Source organism: Protopterus annectens, chromosome 2.part2, assembly GCF_019279795.1.
Source record: "Protopterus annectens isolate FY-2018-M chromosome 2.part2, PAN1.0, whole genome shotgun sequence".
Taxonomy (NCBI): domain Eukaryota; kingdom Metazoa; phylum Chordata; order Ceratodontiformes; family Protopteridae; genus Protopterus; species Protopterus annectens.
Window position 1 is genome coordinate 1019654139 of NC_056730.1, and position 22799 is coordinate 1019676937.

General features: G+C 38.4%; 1 protein-coding gene across 2 annotated transcripts in view; it reads left to right on the top strand.

Annotated features, from left to right (window-relative positions):
* The window catches only part of LOC122795869 (leucine-zipper-like transcriptional regulator 1), a 1318154-nt gene extending 1295679 nt beyond the window's left edge, over positions 1-22475 (top strand). For both annotated transcript variants that reach the window (XM_044064282.1, XM_044064283.1), the window contains one exon: positions 22151-22475. In XM_044064282.1, coding sequence (XP_043920217.1) covers positions 22151-22255 — 105 coding nt within the window. In that variant the 3' untranslated portion in view covers positions 22256-22475. The remainder of the gene's footprint in view (positions 1-22150) is intronic.
* Positions 22476-22799: the final 324 nt, after the last annotated feature.

Genomic DNA, 22799 nt, shown 5'->3' on the forward strand with positions numbered 1-22799 from the left:
ATCTTAAGCATTTAGTTTTGTTTCTTTCATGTAACATTAGAGTAGTCCTACATAATTTGAACAAGTAACCTCATACCCTGACAATCAGTAATAGTTTGCAACTCTTATGCCATATGCATTTTCTCAGTGATGCCCAAAGCAAATCGTGGAGCATATTTGTTTGCTTCATTTTTGCATGAGATCAGATAAGCCTTTACTTTTCGGTAGTGGATATAGATTAATGGATGTTGCAAAAGGTATCAGATGGTTTAGTTAAAAGTGTTAAGCGAATAACCTTCAATTAAGTCTTGACCTGTTGTTGTAGGTCTGATTCCCCCGTCTCCTCTTACAAAGATATTTGATTCTCAAAATGCATTTTAATCAGACATTATTTTCAGGTCACCCTCAAAGCAATACTTGAACCTATGGGATTATCTGTTTAAAAAATTAGTTGCATAGCAACAAAAAATATAAAGCATGGAATGCATTACTATGGCATTGTTTGCAGAAAGAATCAATGCTTTCAGTACAAATGAGCAACTCCTTGTTTTCTTCTGGGATAGGGCAATGTCTTCCATATCCCCACACTTCATCTAATTGATACAACTGTGATATATCTGACTACAAGGCTGTTGCATAAAAATATTTCCTTTATCCATGTTTGCAGAATGAAAGGGCTGCCTTTTCTGGCAAGACAATGTTCTACAGAGCTTTTGAACAAAAGTGCTCAGTGACTTTAATTTCAGACAGAAATCTGTTGAACTGTCCAGCATCAGGATAACCATTTAGGTAGCTCCAGTTTGGATGTGATGTACAAGCAGCCAAGATTAACTCCATAGTCAGTGATAAAAGAATCAAATATCTGTGCATACTGAAACAAAGAACATCTGTGTGTAATGCCTAGGCAGATGTCCTTCCTTATCACTGTTGCAGTAGTCTTATTTATAATCTGGGATATCCTGCCAAGGATAGCTAAATGACCTGCTTGCATATAAAACCTGCACCTTGAAGGAGCTATACATCAGACTTATGTCTTATGTCCAAAGCGTAAAGTACATATATGGCATACAAGCATGTAATCCTCAGAACTTCTTTGCCACCAGTTTGACTGCTACTTTGATTTCAGTCTGTAATACGTTCGCCGAGTTGGTTCAACTACTGATCCTGCTAAAGTTGAGTGCCCCATTATGATTTATTCCTTCCTATTTTTTTTCTCCTTTTGTTTGCCTTTTACATATCATCCAGGAAGGGAAATTGTGACTGTGGGAGGCAAATTCCCCATAAAGATAGACATGAGGAGTAACTTTTTTGTTTGGGTAGTACACACAATCATACCCACTGTGAGATCAGTCAGGCATTTGTCCCTAAGACTTCCTGCAGTCATCTCTCATCACTCATCTCTTTCTATTTACTTCAAGAACCAGAGTTTAAAATTCTTGACTCAGGGTACTATAGCCTCCAAATCCAGCCATCCCAATTTTCAGCTGCCATTGAAGAAAAAAGCCAAGAAGGTGCATAATGAATCTGTTGCTGTCCAGCCTCCAATGGTTATCTCATGCAGGTAGGTTGATGAACCCGAGGACAACCTAGTGTTTATGCCATCTCCCTATTTTGTGGCCCAGTTGGTAGGCCAACATGGAGATGGCTACCTGTACATCCAGTGAGGCTGTGCCTACATCTGCTACAGATGTGGAAGGGGAACTACGGCTGATGATCTTGGAGAAGCCTAGAAGGGTTTCCCAGATACTTGTTATGGAAGATGTTCCTGGTGCCTATATTGACTCTAGGTAGGAGTCTTGCCTTTCTAGGCTGACTAAAGCTAATTCTCTATTAAACAAAAAACAGAAGACCAGGTATATGGCCCCTGTGGATGAGGATCCTCACCAAGAATAGCAGGACTTTACTCAGGAGCTGTTCAATGCCATTGTGAGTATGAATCCCGCTCAAGAATTATCTGTTCTTACTTCTGTTCCCTGCTGCTCTTCTCCTTCAAAGCATCCTAGGGAGTCTGATTCATAAGAGAATTAGGTGGATTTTGATGTTGGAGAGGAGTATTTGGCCTACTCCTCTCTGATCCACTCTATTGTCGGGGTTAACAGAACTGTATTCTCTTATCCCATACCTGTCCATGGCATGACTGTCCTTCCTTAGGATGCTTTGAAGGAGAAGAGGACCAAGGAACAGAAGTAAGAATAGATAATCCTTTATGGGGATTCATACCCATAATGGCATTCACTCTGTCTAGATTCATCTATGCAAGAATTATCCTTTGAGGATACTGTGGTTCATATGATGGAACATTTTAAGATTTTAAGTGGGATTATTCCTCAGTGCCTGCTCCTGCACCACTCAAGGCGTTGGACATTGGTGCTAGTACGCACGTTACGAATGAAGCAATGGGAACTGAAAGTGAAAACGGAAAAGAATGTAGAAAGAGTCAACAGCTGATCTTAAACATTTCACAGAAGTGTTTTCAGCTAGAACATCCAGAAAAGGTATAGGAATGAGTATATCGAGGGGCAGGTCTCTACAGATACAGACCCTGACTGGAACCAAGTGGAAGAATGAGAGTCCAATGGGCCAAGGGAAGATAACATAAAGATAATTCAAGGTACTGTCAATTTATCTAGTGTTGCCTTAGGAGCTTCACATTTATCTTTATTACAGAAGGGGCTTAACTTTATACCTACAGCAACTGGCGACCTTCTGACTGTTTTGACTGACCTTAAACAGTTTATTAGAAATGTTAATTTAAAAATATTGTTTAAAGACTCTGTCTCTAACCATCCGGCATGTTGTAAAAGAAGAAGTACGTTCATACCCTTAAGTTTACCTGTTCTTACTGCATTTCATAATTTGTGTGAAGTCGAACTTAGAAAGCTGTATTCTAATAACGGTAAAGAGAAATATTATAATCTAAGTTACGATGAATTTTCTGCTTTAAAGGTGCTAGAAACTGACAATACCATAGTGATCAAACAGGCCGATAAGGGGGGCTCAGTGGTAATAATGGACCATGAAAAATAGATATTATCCATGCTTGTTTTGCTAGAAGATGGAAATGCTTTTAAGTGTATTACACTGATGGATGTTAAGAAATGTATAAGTGGGGTCAATATGATGATATATGAATTACAGATTAATGGGGACATTGATTTAGATCTTTTTCATTTTTTCACTGTCCCATGCCCAGTCATTCCACAACTCTATGGGCACCCAAAGGTACATAAATCAATGGAACCCCCCCCCCATGAGACCGGTAGTATCTGGCTATGGTTGGATAACCGAGCCTATCTCCATATACTTGCAAAAGCAATTGCACCATTTTTTTATTATGTTGTAATAATGTTTTGAAGGATACTACAGATTTTATTGTTAAGCTAAGGAATTGGTTTAAAAGTCTGAATGTTAGTGAGTTATGTCAGGGTGATTATTTATTTGTGACCTTGGACATTTCATCTTTGTTTATGGTCATACCCAATGATTATGGGATTTAATCCGTTAGAGATTGTTTGTCCGGACAGGCTTCTTTATCTGCTAGACAAGTAGAGAATATTTGCTCCTTGTTAGATGTGGTTTTAACCACTATGTCTTCTTGTTTAACAATCAGTTTTGTTTGCAATTAACTGGTGTAGTGATGGGGACATCGGTCACTAATACATATGATAATTTAGTTCTTCACCGGTGGGAAACAAAGTATATATGTAGTGATTTCAACAGTCTAAATAGTAATATTTGTTTTTATCAACGATTTGTAGATGATTGCTTCCTTATTTGGAAATGATCACCTAGTGAATTGTGTAATTATGTGAACTATTTGAATAGTACAACTAGCTTTTTGAAGTTTAAAATGGAGTACTCGGAAAGTATCGTTATGTTTCTAGACTTACAGGTAGAACTGAAAGAGGGTAATATACGTACCAGTATACATAAATAGGATGTACATGCTGGTAGATATATACATAAGAGTAGCATGCATGCCCATCATGTTTTTAAGGGGATAGTAACGGCACAATTCAGTAGAGCCAGTCGGCTAAATACTGATGATTCCATTTTCTTGAGGAAATGAAAACAGATTTTTTAAATAGTGGTTATGACCCTAAAATAGTTTTAGAGCTGAGGGATAAGACTACAAGGGATAGAGAAACGTTGCTGAGACCTATTTTTGCAGTGGCTGAAGAGTCCAATATGAATTCGGGGAATGATTTAGTGGATACAGCTAGAATTAGGTTTGTAACAACTTTTAATGCCAAAACCTAGTCAGTCAAACACATCATAGAGAAAAACTGGGTTATTTTGATTGCATCCCCAGACGTCAAAAATGTATTGGAATCTAGACCTTATTTTTCATAAAGAAATATGAAAACTTTGAAAAACAAATTGTGTTATAAGGATTTTATTTGTAGACATACTCCCCAAACTAATATGAGGGTTGGTACGTTTAGTTGTTTGGTTTGTACTTTTTGTGTTGATGTTTTTGGTAAAAGCAGTGAGACCTTTGTTCACCCTATTACCAAAACTTTAAGACAACAGCTAGTTTGCTAGCATGAATCTGGTCTATTTAGCTACTTGTAGCCAGTGTCCCTCGTTTAACGTGGGGAAAACTACAAGAAGACTAAAAGAACGTATTATAGAACACAAATCCAAAATTAAAAGGAATAATGAAAAGAATGCGTTCTGTAAACATATTAATATTAATGGTGACACTCACAACTTTAAATTTAGGGTGATAGATATGGTCCATACATCTATGAGAGGTGGTGATATTAACAACCTCTTAGAAATTAAAGAGTATGAATGGATATTAGGATTTGTTGCTGACCATTTGCTTGGCCTCAATACTGCCGTAACTTTGAAACCAGTTTTAGTTAAGCTAAAACACAGTAAATTTTGAAGCTTTTAATTTCATTGTTTCTATATTTGTACACATTTGTGTATATGTACACAATTTTCTTATATGTATTATGGATATTTTATGTCTCATATATTTTATAATTGTTATAAGTGGCCTTTATAGGTTATTTTATGTTTTACCACCACATGGTTGGCTGGCTGTGATCATTTGATGGGTTTGGCTTTTATTTAAATCTGAATGCTTTGATGGTTGAAATGTATTAGTATTGAAGAAAGGTGTAGACCCAAAAGCTTTGCTGTTTTTTACATTAAAGTCTTTTCTCAACATTGGTGTTTTCTGTTTGGCATATCTTTCTCCAGTTACACAGCAGGAATTTTGTTTTGGACTTCTCCAGGATTCTGACACAGCCAGTGATGGCTTGCTTCCTGCCTCCCACTGTCATCTGTCTGTCTGTTTTCAGTCTCTACTCCATCTTCCAGTTCTTCCTGCCAGGGAATTTCTGTGAGCTCTGGATTACATAGCATTCACCATTCCCATGGTTCCCTTTGCCAGGCTCCACATGAGAAAATTTCAATGGTATTTCAAAACTGTCTGGCTTCAGCACTGCCATCATCTGGTTTTTCCTGTACCCCTCTTTCCTTGTCTCAAGCTCAAGCTCCACTGATGGATTCATCAGATTTCCTTGAATTCAGGCCTGTCTTTTCAGGTCTCTCTCCCCACTCAGGAGCTGCACACATATACTTCCATTCATGATTGGGTGCCTCATACAACAACATTAAAGACCAAGGTCCCTGGTCCCCTCAACAGCTAACAGACCATATCAATATCAAGGAAATGAGAGGTCTGCCCCTGGCAATTCATGCTTTTCATTCCCTTTGGGTTCCACATCCTCTAAGGATCTTCACCAACAAAACCACAGTCATGTGGTCCATCAACAAGCAAGAGGACACAAAGTCTTATCTCCTTTGCAAGTTGGCTCTTCAGGCATGGAAATTTGTAGTCTACCATCAATTGTTTCCTTAGGCAGTTTACATTCTTTCAGAGAATAATCTTGTGGCAGACAGTTTGAACAGGTCCAGGATAGATCCTCACGAATGGATGCTTCACAGGGAGGTGTTCCTGTACATTTTGCATCAGTGGAGTATTCCTCAAGTAGATCTTTTTCCTCTCCTCTGAGCAGACAACTCCCCAAGTTCTGTTCCAGAGTGCCAAGTCCTCTGGCTTGAAAAGTAGATGCCATGTCTTTTTCTTGAAAGGGGATGTTTCCATATGCATATCCCCTTCTTCTCTGATACCAAAAGTCCAGTACAAGATCAGGTGGGAAAGGTCCAAAATCTTGCCGGTGACTCCCTTTTATCCCAGACAGCACTGGTCCCCTGTTCTGTTTCATCTGGCCAGGGGCATGCATCATGATTTACCTCACAGGATGGATATCATCTTACAAGACAAGGGATCTCTCATTCACCCTCACTTTCTCACTCTTCAGTTGACTCTTTGGATGATAGAGTTTTGATTCCATTTCGATACCAAATTTCTTAGGACGTGCTTGAAGTTTTACAGGAGGCCAAAAGATCCGCTACTAGAATGTCCTATTTGGCAACATGGAAGAGATTTTCTACTTGGCGTCTCAAGTATGACCTGGATCATTTTTCTGTTGGTATTCCTACAGTCCTTTCTTATTTGTGTGAGTTGCACAGTCATCTATTAAAGATCATTTGTCATCCATTTCTGCCTGTCTGTCTTTCACTCCACCCCATGCTTCTTGTTCTGAAGTCAAACAATTTTTGAAAGGTGTCCATAAAGGCCCCCAAGAAAGTATATTTCTCTTGGGACCTTAATTTTGTTCTTTGAGTCGGCATTGCCTCTTCCCTGTTGCACTGTACTTGGAGGGTGGTACTACTGGTGGCTCTGATCTCTGCTAAGAGAGTCTCACAGCTTCAGGCACTCATGGTAGCCCCTGCTTTTTTTTTTTTTTTTCATAGGGACAGGGTCTCTGTACCAGTCCTTCCTTCATGCCCATGGGGGTTAACGATTTGTCCTTAAATCAAACAATTCATCTTTCCTGTTTTTCCCTCTCCTAAGAATGTTTGTGAGATGATTATTCATACCTTGGATCTACATATACAACTCAAATATTACCTACAAGATGAAAGATATCAGGAAATCTGAACAACCTTTTGCTTCTTTTCCTGCTATAACATTGGTATTGGCTGTTTCTAAGCAAACCATCTCCTCCTAGATTTCTAAGGCCATTTCTTTTTGCTATCCCTTTCATGGCAAGTGGTTTTCCTCTTCTGTCCGAACTCATTGTAGCAGGGCAGCAGCCTCTTCTGCTGCTTTTTTTCAAGGGTCTGGATAGCAGATCCATTCTGGAAGCTGCTACTTGGTCTTCAGTCCACATATTTACCAAACATTACAAGCTGGATGTCATTTCTAGGACCAGGGTGGGTCTGCCAGAGCCATTCTCTGAGGGTTTTTGTTGTGGCTTCCTCCTCCCATCCTCTGCAGTTGCTTTTATACTCTCCCAGATGTTAAGAATACTGCAACAGTGATAAGGACGAACATAGTACTGTTGTGTAGATCTTAGCGGTAATACTAGATGTCCAGTTTCTCACTTTTGCAATATTCTGTCCCTCTTTTCCCCTGGTATTCTTTGTTCTGACCGAGGGATCTTTTATACTCTCTCTTTTCTTCTTTCCCTCTTGGATGGTCATGTTGTTGCTTTCCTGTTGTGTTGCTCTGGTTCTATTTGGGAAATTCAGTTCTAATGATTATGCACTCATATGTCACATATTTACCCTATGCCTTGGACATAGAACATATGTCTGATGTACGGTGCCTGGAAGGTATAAAGGATTTGGTATGCTGGTCAGAATTTTGGCTATTCTCAGCAGGATAGCAGAGATGTTAAGAAAACTGCAACAGTGAGAAGCAGGACATTTACAGTTATGGTAAGACTGTACACAATTGTACTATATATAGACAGCCATTAGTCTGCAAGAGATGAAATTTGGTTATACAAGGTACATGTAGTCTGTTGCTCATTTCTTCATTCAAAAGTAATGACCAGCTAATCATGATTGTGAATAATGAGATGTGACAGCTATCTGCACAAGAAGTTAAGATAATGGTTTGTGATGGGGGTATGTGTCATTGAGGAATATATGTGGGGAGGTAAATAAGGGAGGTTGTATTACATGAATATATCCTCTCTGTGCTATTTGTGTAACTTGCTAATAAAAGAAGAATGTGATGGGGGTATGTGTCATTGAGGAATATATGTGGGGAGGTAAATAAGGGAGGTTGTATTACGTGAATATATCCTCTCTGTGCTATTTGTGTAACTTGCTAATAAAAGAAGAATGAGAGGAAGATTCATCCATCCATCCACAACCCTTTTTCCCATTTTTGCACATGGAGTTGGGGTTGTCACTTCAACAGTGACAATCATATAGAGCCAAGGTTCACCACCAGGTGGCTAACCCTGCCATGATAGTTCATCCACACAACACACTCACATGCACACTCACACCTATGGCCAGTTTAGAGTACCCAGTCCACCTACTACATGTCTTTGGAATGTGGAAGGAAACCAGAGCACCCAGAGGAAACCCACACAAACACAGGGAGGACATGCAGGCTCCACACAGAATGCACCTCAGGCAAGACTCAAACTGGGGAACCTCTTGCTGTGAGGTGACAATGCTATCCACTGAGAGGAGGCTACAAATGCATAAGTTGTTCCATCACATATCAGGAACTTTGTGGATTGGTGAGTCTATTGTTGCTGGGTATGGTGTCAGTCACTTTGGTGTCCCTTGTTCTAAGTTTATCTGGTAAAAAGTAAATTTTGTGGCAGAAAAGACTGCTTAGCTCTCTAACACAGAACAGACACCTTTTTGTCATATTTCTGATCATTCTATAGTGCATTACCTTGTCTGCTCTCTGTTTAAAGCTAATACTTAGTCTAGCTAGAGTATTAGGGTTACCACCTGTCCCATTTTGCGAGGGACAGTCCCTCTTTGGGAAGTTGTGTCCTGACAAAAAATTGTAAAAATGGCAAATGTCCTGAGATTTTAGGACAAAATTATTTCCTAAATTTTATGTAATAGTTGCATGAAACAGTTATTCTGTATCTAAAATACCTAAATGTTATAAGAAACAGAATAAGCAACTAAAATGATACAAGAATCAGCTTTTATTTAGGCAAAAAAGTTAAGTTCTAACCTTTGTACTGACCGTGGGTATGTGTCGGCCTGTAAAATCTGATGTTTGTACCAAAAATGTCCCACTTTGGCCATTTGAAAAGGTGGCAACATACCTCTCAAGTGTACCTCATTATGAGGAACGTACCTCATTTGGGGTCTTAAAAAGTTAATGTTCCTCGAAATTCCTCAAAGTTCCACAATGAAAGAGTCTGTCACACATTCAGTGTTAGGAATTTTTTTAAGTGAAATCCATGGTAAATTGAAATTATTCATATTAATTCATTAAAGGATCTTCTTTATAAGTAAAACCAACATATTTTAACCATCCTATGACCTTCCTAGTTGAAGTTGTTAGTACGCCATTAGTATGTGTTCCACATTTTGCCCATTTTGGCGATTGACGATTGAAGGTTGAGAGCTATGGGTGGCAACCCTATACAGTATAACCTCCAGGTCTGTGACTAGATTTGTTCAATTAAATATCAACTTGCAAAACATGACATCATTTACAAGAAGTTGTAATTTCACTCCTTCTTCAAATATATCAATGCATTTGACAACTACTCTTGAATTTTAGTACACTGTTTACCTGTCAAATCTTTAGATTCTGCTAAGTCCACTCAAAGTATGACTATTGTAATAAACATTTTCTCTCTCTCTCTCTCTCTTTCTTCTTGCTGTTTTTTCTGATATTTTAGTTTTCATTCCTCCTCTCACATACTGAACATTCAGTCAGATTTAACTATTAACAGTTATATAATAAAAGGTCATTAGTATTCCAAAATGTGCATGCTGGTTGGACACTCAGTCAGTGTGCCAGCTGTAAATCAAGCATATCCCAACACAAAGAAATACAGCCACTTAAGTCTTCTTGAGTGGCCAGCTCTCTATTGGAATATGCTCCTTAATGCTATCCAAGATATATTTTAAGAGAAGCAGTGTTAAATATCAGAAAAACATGGAAGTTCTGCAAAACTGTAACAGCTGGTTACAGACAATAGGACCGCTCATACTGCTGGTTACTATTTCTCTCAACTATCTACAGTTTTGCATAACACCCCTGGTTTTCTTCATATTTTTTGCCATATCCCTTGTAAAATCTTTGTTTTTGACTACATACCTTTAAAAACATAAAGTGATCCCATCTACCCTGCTGCACTCTACTGATGTACTGTGCAAGCATGCAGACGTACATGTCTTACATGTACACAGTATATCACGACAGAGCAGAGGAATCGGAAGAACACTAAAGTGCTGTTATACAACAAAATTATTTAAGAAAGGTCCGCAATTTCTTGCTTAAATAATTTCATTGCATAATTACAAAAATCTACAACTAGGTGTGGTTATCACAGGATTTACCCAAGGTTAGCTTTGTTTAATCACAAGGGATCAAACCACACCAACCACAGGTAAATCATCGGATACCCACACCCAGTCATGGATTATTGCTTAAGAATACCATTAGCATATAGTTTTACCCATATTATCTGTTTAATAACATATTTTAGCCAGTTTAAAGTAGGCCAGTTGGCTGTGTTAGTGACTTGGCCTGCAGTGCACGATGGTATTTGTAATGAGCTGGGTCTATAACTGATGCTAAAACAAAAGGTTGCTTGTGATTTCTAGAGGTAAGTGCCTAATAACAGACAGCTTTACCAGTCTCTCATTATACATGCACTTATCTGAAAATTATGTTTCTGCTTTGTATAGACCAAACAGCCACCAAATAAAAGTGAAGCAGACCTTACAACAGGCATAGTCACTGCTACACACATCTGAAAGAGAACTGAGATCAGCTGTGTGTGTTGGGAGAATCATCACTTGTACATAGATAGTGATATAACTCCTCAAGAAATAGTCTTTAGGAATATTTACATTTGACTTCTCAATAAAACTGACTGGCACAAACCTGACATTTCTGACATAAGAATTCAAGTGTTTACAGTAAGAATAAGGACAGTTTAAGGTTACAGTTGTTTTAATAAAGAACTACTGAATTAAATTGGTGTGCTTTGGTAGACAACAGAAATGTGGCTAGCTTCCCTTTGTGGCTCTGCCATTTGCAGCTATTACAGTCAACTCAGAACATGACACAAAGCGTGGAAATGATGAGCTTGGATAACAGTCAGCAAGTATAGCACAAGTTTAGGGCAGGACACACTGTCCATGAGTTAAAAATGCATGAAACAAATAAGGCAGGTCACAATATCCGTATGTTAAGAATGCATATATGAAAGAAAAAAGTCCTCATTTTGGTCATTGGATAAGGAGCAAAGTAAGAGTAAGTTATGTTACATAGTTAAACAGTATGTGATGATCCACCAATGGACCAGTAATCAAGGAGCCTCAATCCTCACCACTGGCACCAGTGGGGGACATACACTGGGAGCATAACAAGTACACACACAGTATTTCCAGATGCAGCTCTCTGCATTAAGTGCAGTTTCCCTTAAGAGCACACAGAGACCACAGTCAATCAGGGGCTGGTTTCTCCCTCTTTCTCCAGATCCCCAGTAAGACTCCCCACTGGCACAGCTATAGAATTAAGATCTCAGCTGAGTGGTCAAGCCAAGGCCTGCTTTGTGTCTCTGCCCAAGTAACTGACTCACACACTTTTTGAGGTTTGATTTATAGACACACACACACACACACACACACACACACACACACACACACACACACACCTGGGAAAAGCTGGCACAGGTTTACTAACTATGCCCCCTTTTGCCCAGACTATAAGGTAGTTATCACTGCCACCAGACAACTCCTTATCAGCTACTTAAGGCCCTTAATAAAGGGTGTCCACTCTTACTGTTAATACAAATGGTAGTTTGACCAAGAAAAAGTGTATTAGGAATGGCCCACACAGTGTCACCAAATAAATATGAAAGTACTCCCAAAGCTTAAATATCTTGACAGATCAGCCACAATGAAAATTTTAAATATATTTAATAATAAATAATAAAAGAACAAGAGAATTCTAAATATATATTCACAGTGACATCAGAGTTCAAAAATCACAGGAAATATTTAAAACAACATTGCAGGACAGTCTTAAATAAAGAAAGAAAAATATCTAAACTAAGCTTTGCCATATCTCTGACTATATCCAAGAGAATTATACTGTTCCTTAGAAACTTACTTCATCAGAGCAAGGCAGATGTTGTAGTGAATGGTTCTTGTCAGGTCCAAGACAGACTACAGAATGCTGTCTCTCTAAGAGAGTTCTCAAATTAATATCTCAAATACTACTGCTGAGATAGGTTGCAGAATGACATCTGACTCTATCCCAGGTGAACCCCCACTGCTGGAAGCTGACAGTATTTGGCATCTACCTGTGAAAATACATAAATTTCAGATCTTTGGCAGATACTGGAAGTCATAAAACAATTACATTCTTCCACATTTCAAGACTAGTAATTATTTCACCCTAAGGACAACACAGAAAGCTCCCTAGTGAAAACATTATGTCCCCACCCTATCATATACAGTAATTTAATTTCAGCTATTTTTCTGAAGTTAACCTCCTGTATTTCAGTTTCCATTGTTAAAATATATACATTTAAACAGTTACAATACTGCATGTACATTTCTGTTCTCTTGCAACAGGGCACACTGTGGTTACATTTTAAGCACAAGTACTTTATAAAATATCTTTTTAACACACATGTCAGTACAGACTAGTATGAAATACACATGACATACAGTTCTAATACAGTTGCAACACAAGCATCTTATACCGATCATGTTGATATTCACAAATGGCACATAATTATTTACAAAATTCCAGATAGCTGGGCTGGTGGTATCTTCTTCCATCACACTTCTTCCCCCCTCAAAGACTCAGCTAGTTTTTCAAGTAACCCTTGAGAAATATTGCTTGAGAGGAATGAGCCTATCTGGGAATACATTACCCCATGCCCTGTCCTGTCTTGAGATTCCAGCTGCCTTTATATTGCTGACCCCCAGTACAATGATGCACTGTCCTATCATATGCCTGCAACCCTAGACTCCACCAAAGTAATTTGGGATTTTGCTGGCTAGCTTCCTGTAGCAATAGATCCCCCTCAGACTCCTCCTGCCTTCTACTGCAAATACTTAGCACCAGAGCCTCCCTATCATGGTAAGGTTTCATCGTGGTAACATGGTACAGTTTGTGCCCCTGCCTCCTGCCTAACAGTTCTACCATATAGTTAACATCACTGACCTTCCTTACCACATTGAAGGGTCCCTCTCAAGCTGCCTCCAGCTTGTTGTGTCTGACAGGAATGAGAACCATAACCTAAGGCCCCACAGCATACTCTGTAGCTCGAGCATTCCTGTCATACCAGACCTTTTTCTGCTGTTGGGCTTCTGCCAGGTTCTTCTGGGCCAATCCCATGAGTTCCCTGATCCTTGTCCGGAGGTGTAGGACATATGCCACAACAGACTCCTTGTGGGATTCACACTCACCCTCCCACTCATCTTGAATCAAATCTAGAGGTCCCCTCACCCTATGCCCATACAGCAACTCAAAGGATGAAAAACCTGTGGATTCCTGGGGCACCTCTCTGTAAGCAAATATTTGTCCCACTCCATCTTAAACAGGTCTGCAAATCCCCATAGAATTGTCTATAGTGTGGAGTTTAACCTCTCCACAAGACCATTAGTCTGTGGATGGTAGGGGATGGTCTTTAGGTGCTTCAGCCCACAGTGCTTCCCTAGACAAGCCAGCAGGTCTGACATGAAATTGGCACCTCTGTCAGTCAGTATTTCTTTTGGAAAACCTACCCTGCAGAAAATCTCTAACAAAGCATTTGCCACCTTTTTTGCCTTGGTGGAAGATAGAGCCACTGCCTCAGGGTATCTGGTAGCATAATCTACTACCACTAGGATACACTTCTTTCCTGTGAAACCTGGGGTACTCAGAGGCCCCACAATATCCATAGCTACCTCTGAAATGACTCCTCAATCACAGGCAAAGGCATCAAAGGAGCCTTGACCTTGTCTCCTGCCTTGCATACTTTTTGGCACTGCTCACAGGTCCTGCAGTACCCTGTTTTATCCCTGGAAATTCCAGGCCAATAAAAGTTCTGCATAATGTGTCTTTTGGTATGCTTTATGCCCATATGACCTGCAAAGGGAATGTCATGGGCTATGGCTAGAAGTGCCAGATGGTAGGTTATGGTCTCTACCAACTGCTGTATTCTCTCACCCTCTAGCCCTCCCTCAGGGGTCCACTCCCTATACAGTAACCCTTTATCCCAGTATACAGATTCACCTTTTCCTTTAGAATCAGGCATCTCTCTGGCTAACTGCCTCAAGCCTTGTAATGTAGAGTCTGAGAGCTGAGCCTGTCTCAACTCTGTCTTTGTAACCCTTCCCAGTTCCCCATCCACAGGAAATCTGGTATCCTCTGGCAGTGGTGCCTCACTGTCAGCCTTGGTACTACTACTTACCTCTGCCCTTGCAGTCACTCTGTCCAAGGGAACATCAGTGCCCACAAGCAGCTGTGGCTCACCTTCAGTGTCACTGCTATAGGGGAGCTCCCTCCCTGAAGTAGCCGCTTCACCAGTCCTGGCTTCAAGTGTGGGTTCTGCTTGGGCCCCCAGGCTACCAGACCCACATGCCTGTCTCCAAGCCTAACTGCATATAACCGCATGAACACAAGGTACTGTATTATCAAAATCATTCCCTATCAGGACATTTGCAGGGATATCCTCAAACACATCTACTTGTTTGCTTCCTTTTCCACCTTCCCAGTCAAGGTGAACCCTAGCCAAAGGTTTTTGGAATGGGGTCTGTCTTAAAGTTCTGACTGGAGTAGACTGTCCATGCAAGTAGTGCTCTTCTTTAACCATTGCAGGCTTCACAACGGTTATGTCAGAGGCTGTCTCTCTTAGCAGTGACCCTTTTCCCATTTACTAAGATAGGATATAACCTCTTGTGGTAGTTTGGTACCCTTGTTGTCTCCAGACAACTTACTGCTGGCATTCTATCATTCCCACTTACTGTCTCCCCTATGTTTTCTTTCCCACCTTGCCTCTGTGAACATCTATATCATACAAGCCCCCACTGGTTACATTTAAAACATTTAACCCTTGATCCTGGTCATGTATCTAAACTAGTGGCTTTCCCTGTTACTGACAGACTCTGTTGGGGTGGTTTAGGCTGCCCACCATGGGTTCTCTTAGACCAATGTGCAGCACTGGGTATCCCTTTCTTGTACATTGATGCCCTGCTTGGTAGGTATAGGTCTCCCTTTACAAAATTTCCGATAGCTGGGCTGGCAGTATCTCATTTCATCACACAGTGATGGGGACAAAAGCTATAATCAATAATCCTGAGTCATTTATCAGAATGTTGTTAACAACTGAAATCTTATGCACCGAGAACAGAGGTTGTTGCCAAAACAATCTGCTAGTTGTGAGTGTTGAAACTGGAATTCTGCAGAAGAGAAAAGAGAACCTGATTATTTGAAATAGAGTTTGTCAAATGTTTTATTTGTATGGTCAAAACTGATCTGACAATTACCTCCCATAATCATTACCAACAAAGCTGACAAGATGATGAAGGACCTGCAAGGATTAATCTCCCTTTGGTTTGCAAAAACATGTTTAATCAGGACAACATTAGCTTTAAAATGTGTTCTTTTCTCCTCCATGTTTCATTTGATACCATGCACTTCAATTCTCAAGAAAACGTTTTGCCAGAGTTGCAGCTTACATTGTTGAGCCATAAAAAAATTAGCTGTTATCTAATACTACTTGTTCTGTTCAAATGTAAAAAAAATAAATCACATTTAGCTCATTCTGCTACAAGACTCAACTCCTGAAAATGGCCTGTGGCTGTACTTTAATGTGAGCAAATTCATCAAAGCAAAAATAGAAAAGCATCTGGAGTTTATAAAGGCCTACCAGGAGGGGAAGCCCTAGCACGGTTGTTTTCCAATGCATAGTAAGCCCTTCTAATTTTTAAATTACCATATCTCTGAGGTTTTCTGCTTGCAGGGTCCTCAGTAATGAGGTAATCTTATGGGTAAAGCTACTTAGTAATGTGTCAATCTGAGGGAGCAGTTAATGCTAATTAGCCATGTGCATTCCCCACAAAAAGCCAGGAACTCCCAATCTACATGCCCAAGAGATTTGGAGACTCGCTCAGCCATGTACAATTTCAATGCTGGAGGAAAACCTGAACACCGTAAAACCACAGTGGTCACCCATTCTTTTCTGCAGGTGTATTCACAGTGCACATAGTTCAGCAAAGGTGTGTGTGTGTGTGTGTGTGTGTGTGTGTGTGTGTGTGTGTGTGTGTGTGTGTGTGTGTGTGTGTGTGTGTGTGTGTGTTTAGGAATGTTTTTGCCAATATGATGCATTCAGTGCTAAGGAGAACACTACCACCAGCAGGTCTGACAGTGATAATGTTAACTAGTTTGTGATTCAGAGACTTAATAATGTGTATGATAATGAGGCCTTTATCGTTGTAGCTAAATCTGTCTCTGAACTGCATTTTCTCACTGTCAAGGTAATTGACCCACCTGAATCCCAGGAAGTATACTGTTACTAAAAGGATCATCATGGGTTTTGTGTATTTCTAACCCACTTTCATTGTCCACTCAAAAGGTGAAGAAAATGTTAAATAAGCTGCTCACTGCCCTTGTCATTATTTGATAGCATATTCAGTGCACTGAGTACTTACTCTGAGGGTGCCTACCCCAGATTCATGTTTGTGCCATTCTAAGACTTTCATCCCAGTAGTTTTTTTTTTCTGGAAGACACAGCTGATCCTGTAAAGCTGATTATTTAGAGCAGTAGTTATAAATATAAGCAGCATTTGCAATTCTGCTTAAATATCATGAAAATGATAAGGGATGCATATTATTGAGTGGTGTCATCTGACAACAGGAAGATAACAGAGCTGTCAAGGTACTTGGCATCCACATTGCCCAATTAGAGAAAATCTGTGAGTTATTTGAATATTACTGAAACACATAAATGTCCATGCGAATGCAAATATATTTAAAAAAAATTCCATAACATAAAGATCACAGAGATGATAAGCCGGTCACCATTGGAAAGCTGACAAACAGTTGAATAATTATGCTGCTGATATAATGGGCCTAACAAGTAAGACTAAAACAGAAATATTTTTGTTTTACTGTATCCAAAATATAATATTTCTGTTTTCATCATGATATGTAGAATTAGGATTAAACTTTGGCATTATGAAATCAGTATCACCTTAGAAATGATTATATTGAATAAATGTGTTGTTTGAGTTCCTGGAGTACTTAAGCGTTCTGAGATATTATCATTTTGTGGGTCATTATTTTGAAAATGCACTTTGTAAGAGGCATTGCTAGCATTCCAATTAAAGTGTTTAGGCATCAAGTGTTACAGTTAGTCATTATCAAATATTAGGACCCAATGAGTGAAACCTAAGTTTCATGTTTTTCCTTTATTGAAGTACTGTTTAAGAAATGGCTCTGTTGTATTCTCTAAATTCACCAAAGAAAATAAAAAGGCAAATACTAGATTTTTATTTGGACAAAAAGCAAGTGTTGCCTTTTCTCCAAGTAACTGTGAACTTGGAGTTTTTTATATTAAGTTGTATGCGGTGTGGGGGGCTTTGACCCCTGCTTAAAACATTAATTTTTGAAAAATATTTCCTCTCAATCTTCTACTGTAGTGTTGAATATTTGGAGTGAAATGTTCACACTTTTTGGGAGACATGGGAATGAACAGTTCTTTTTATTTTGGAAAACATATAAATTTGAATTCTGCTATGGCACACTATAAACTTTTTGGTGTGTAATTATTACCTTGTCTCCATCAAGGGAATGAATATATCCTGCAGAACTTTGGCAACCTCTTTATTTCAGTGAGATGATTTATAGATGATGAATTCTATTTACAAGCAGCATGTCAATACTGATATTTTATAAATGCAGTTAAAATCAGAAACATGATGGGGTCTGCACATATAGCAGAAATAAATCACAATGACTATCAAATTCAACTCTGAGATTCACTCCCACTCAAACTTACAACAGAAATGACCTCTAAAGTTTTTCAAAGATTTAAAAAAGATCTCTCTCTCTCTCTCTCTCTATATATATATATATATATATATATATATATATATATAGATAGATAGATAGATAACCTCTATATGGAACTGTCATTGTGTAAAACAATGAGTTCAAACCACAGAGTTACTACTTTGATCTCTGCAATTATATTGTTTGCTCTGAACTCTAGAATGTTTACTGACCTTCCTCTCCATTCCTTAACTCTTTTTCTTCCCTAGCTATCTTCTTTTCACTCATATATTGTAATGTTAATTTTCCTTTTCGCCAACACTATTATCTTATCATCATTACTCCTTTGCATTGTCATCCCATCCCTCTCTCTCCTTCCTAGTTAACTCTCAGAATTAACAGATAATGTTTGCATCACATACCAATTTGCTTTGTGCTTCCTACCAATTACCTAATGATTGTTATATTCCATTATTTCTGTTAATATACTTATATTTATGTGAATTTCAGTAGTCTCCTGTCTTTTGTGCAAATGGCCTGTTTTCCTACTGCTTCTATATGGAATGTTATTGTCTAACATTATAAACATTATTTATTTTGTAATTTATGTATTATAATAATGGAACATTTCTTCTTGGTACTCTGTAGAAAAGGAGCATAAGTTCATCTGGGCCATCACAATCAAATAAAATTAACAAATAAACACATGCATGCATATATACATAAATACATACATACAAAACTGCATATATACACACACACACACACACACACACACATATATATATATATATATATATATATATATATATATATATATATATATACACACACACACACACACACACACACACACACACACACACAACAAAAAGCGAGGGACAACAAGAGGGTGCTGTGCGAAAAACAAGTCCAAACCACAAAAAACGCCAACACGTATTCCATAGCCAGGACAGGTAGCATGTCCAAATACTGTTAATCACTCAAATGAAACTCCATGTTAAAGTTAATAAAACATTTATTGAACAGGAAAAAAAACAAAAACAAATTAAAACGAAATAAAAACTGTCCAGATGGAACAGTAAACTGGATACGCACTTTCGGATCCAACAATGATCCTTCCTCAGATCCTTCTAACCACCATGTTCTTTTTCTTTTTATTTCTGCTCTCTTACAATGAATGGGCTTCCTCATGGCCAACTTCCATGAGCTAGTCCAATCACATACGTCTTTTTAACCTCTGCCCTTTTAGTGCCTGCTTCATTGGAAAGGCTGTATTCAGTCCTGGTGCTCTATGAGCCATTAATTTCCCAATCCAATTCATCTTTCTGTTCTAAAATTTTATTCATATCTCCTCCTCTTTCTGAACAATGTAATATCTGTAAAACCGTAAAATTAAAACTGTGTCCAGCATTATCCCTTATGTGTTTTGCTAAGAGATTTTTATAGTATTTCAGTCTTATGTCACTGACATGCTTTGAAAGTCTCTCTTTTAGCTGTCTTACAGTTTTTCCAACATAAAAATGTTCGCATAACAAACATGTGGCTAGATATACACTATTCTTCGTGGTGCAATCTGCATAAGAATGGCTCACATATTCTATTCCAGTAACTGGATGTACAAAGCTATTCTCTGTACAAATATATTTGCACATAGTACACCTTCTACATGGGAAAGTGCTTTTCCTTTGTGATTCAATACAAAGGGTCAATACATTGTCTCTACATAAAATCTGCTTTAGGTTCTTAGCGTTCCTAAAATGAAACTTTGGGGCTTCTCCCACTATTTCTTTAAATTCTTCATTCGACGTAAGTATTTTCCAATTACCCCTTACAATACTGCATATCTCTTTAGTATCAACAGTATGTGTGAGGGTCATTCTAAGGTCTCTCTTCATATTTTCATTTCTTCCTCGATTATTTATGGTGTGTCTACCCTTCAAGTATGGCATACCTTTTCCATCTCTCTCTCTCCTTACTTGTTGTTTCATGGCCATTACTTCTCTCTCTCTTTAACCTCTTCTCAGTAGGTGACTACACATATCATTCATTGCTGTTTCAAAGGCTGTCTCATTTGAGTGTAGCCTTGACATTCTCAGAAATTGTCCTTTCATCATATTGTTATATGTATACCCTGGATGCATACTTAGGGTTTTACAGATATTACGTTGTTCAGAGAGAGGAGGAGATATGAATAACATTTTAGAACAGAAAGAGATTAATTGGATTGGGAAATTAATGGCTCATAGAGCACCAGGACTGAATACAGCCTTTCCAATGAAGCCGGCACTAAAAGGGTGGAGGCTAAAAAGACGTATGTGATTGGACAAGCTCATGGAAGTTGGCCATGAGGAAGCCCATTCATTGGAAGAGAGCAGAAATAAAAAGAAAAAGAACATGGTGGTTAGAAGGATCTGAGGAAGGATCGTTGTTGGATCCGAAAGCGCTTATCCAGTTTACTGTTCTATCTGGACAGTTTTTATTATTTCATTTTAATTTGTTTTTGTTTTTTTTCCAGTTCAATAAATGTTTTATTAACTTTCACATGGAGTTTCATTCGAGAGATTAACAGTATTTGGACATGCTATCTGCCCTGGCTGTGGAATACGTGTTGGCGTTTTACATATATATATATATATATATATATATATATATATATATATATATATATATATATATATATATATATGAATGTATGCATATATACCTGAATAAATGCACATCGTTTGAGACAGGTACAAAACATTCAGAATTTCACTGTTTGCATTGGCCATGCATGGTTCCACCCAGTCTTAGCTCCACATAACCTCTGTAGCTGACAGTCTCACAATTTCAATGGAGAAGTGACTTTATATCATTGAAATTTTCCTGACATTGTCCAAAATGATTCGACTCTTATCTGCTTTGCACCAGCCCTCACCACTTTACAACAACTTACTCAAGAATCCTTTATCTCTGTGGAAAATTGGATTACTCAGATCCAACTGATCCTAAATCCCAACAAGACTAAATTACTTCTTTTCACCCCCAACAAAAGTATATCCACCCCTCTACCTTTCACAATCTCATCCAAAAACATCACTAACATCTCTCCCTCCGACCACACCAAACTCCTTGGCGTAGAAATTGACAAAAACCTACTTTTTGATGTCCATATTTGACAAACTATCAAAAAAGTCCATAAGAAAATGAGAACTCTATATAAACACAAGAAATTCCTCTCTGATCAGGCACAGATTACCCTAACCCAAACTCATCTACTATCCACTCTAATGTGTGCACACCAATCGTCACCCAGATCAGAAAATTAGATCTTGATAGACTCGAATCATGTTGTAATAAAACTGTCAGATTTGCAAACAACTCCACCTTCAGAACCCATCACTGTCAGGCTCTAAGAGAACTCCAATGGCTAGAATGTCCCCAGCTACTCAATTATCACCAACTAATAATTGCCCAGAATACTGTGAAATATCCCAACAAAATCCCAGCACTAAGCCACATTCTTACTCATTGTATATCAAATCATCCTCTCTACTCTTCTGACAAATCTCTCCTCTCTATCTCTAGGGCTAACAACTCTGCAGGGAAAGGATTATTCTCCCATACCATAGCTAGAAACTAGAATAACCCACCCCCTAATCTGACTTCTATCCCTACAACTGCGCAGTTCAAAAACTCCCTCAAAGCACACCTGATGAACTACTGGCTATGTCCATATATTACATGATCCTTCTGTTCATCCACTGCTAATTTCTACCTATGCTATTTTACCTTCTGTTATTTATCTCTGTGGTTTTAGGTATATTGTTCTCTGCTGATTTCATATCTTAGCATCATCCATGATTGTATTATGTTGTTTTCATATAAATTGTTTTATTTGATGCACATTACGTCTGTTTTTAATTAACGCATGTTTAACTATGTTCAATTAATGTGGAGCTTTTCTCCTTGGGCCTCCGCTAAAAATGGACCTGTGTCCAGTCAGACAATCCCAGTAAATAAATGTTAAATAAATTTAAAAATAAAAATAAACAACACCATGTAGGATCAGGTTTTAATTAATGTTGTGTTTATTTTTTGTAGGAAGAGATACTGCATGATCAAGAAAAGCTGAAAGAGGAACAACAGAAAATTGAAAAACGCAATCAGCAACTGCTTAGCATTATGCAACAGTTCAAAGGAATGTGAAGTGGTTTATCTCCTGCAGTCTAAACTGTCAAGCATGGAGTAAACAATTGTCTGAAATATATTTTAAAATCAGTAATCTGTGTCTGATCCAGAGATCAACATTTAAAATAATCTGTGTTTTGTATGTACCAGTAGTAGGAAGCCTTTTGAATAAAATATGAAGACTGTTTCCGTCTAGAACCAGTGTTATGAAGGCTAACAAATAAAGAAAATGAGCTGGCTCGGAAGACTGTAAATACGTGAAAGACAGCTGCTTCACATTTCTTCATGCTATGCAGTTAAGCCAGTAATATCACACCAAAAATACAATAGCAAGTATTCCCAGTAGTGCATATTGGTGTCTGTCAGTGAGAGGAATGTTTCAGCACAGGTTTCCTCAAAAAATTACCTGTTCTAATAAATAATTGTGAGAGAGTAAATGTTCATGTGTACAATTCCCAGCTTGTTAACCAGAAAATCTATATATTTGAGGGAATATTTTTATTATCACTAATACTTTCCAAAAATGGATGTAGTAAATGTGTTTTGATAAATCTCACTTTGG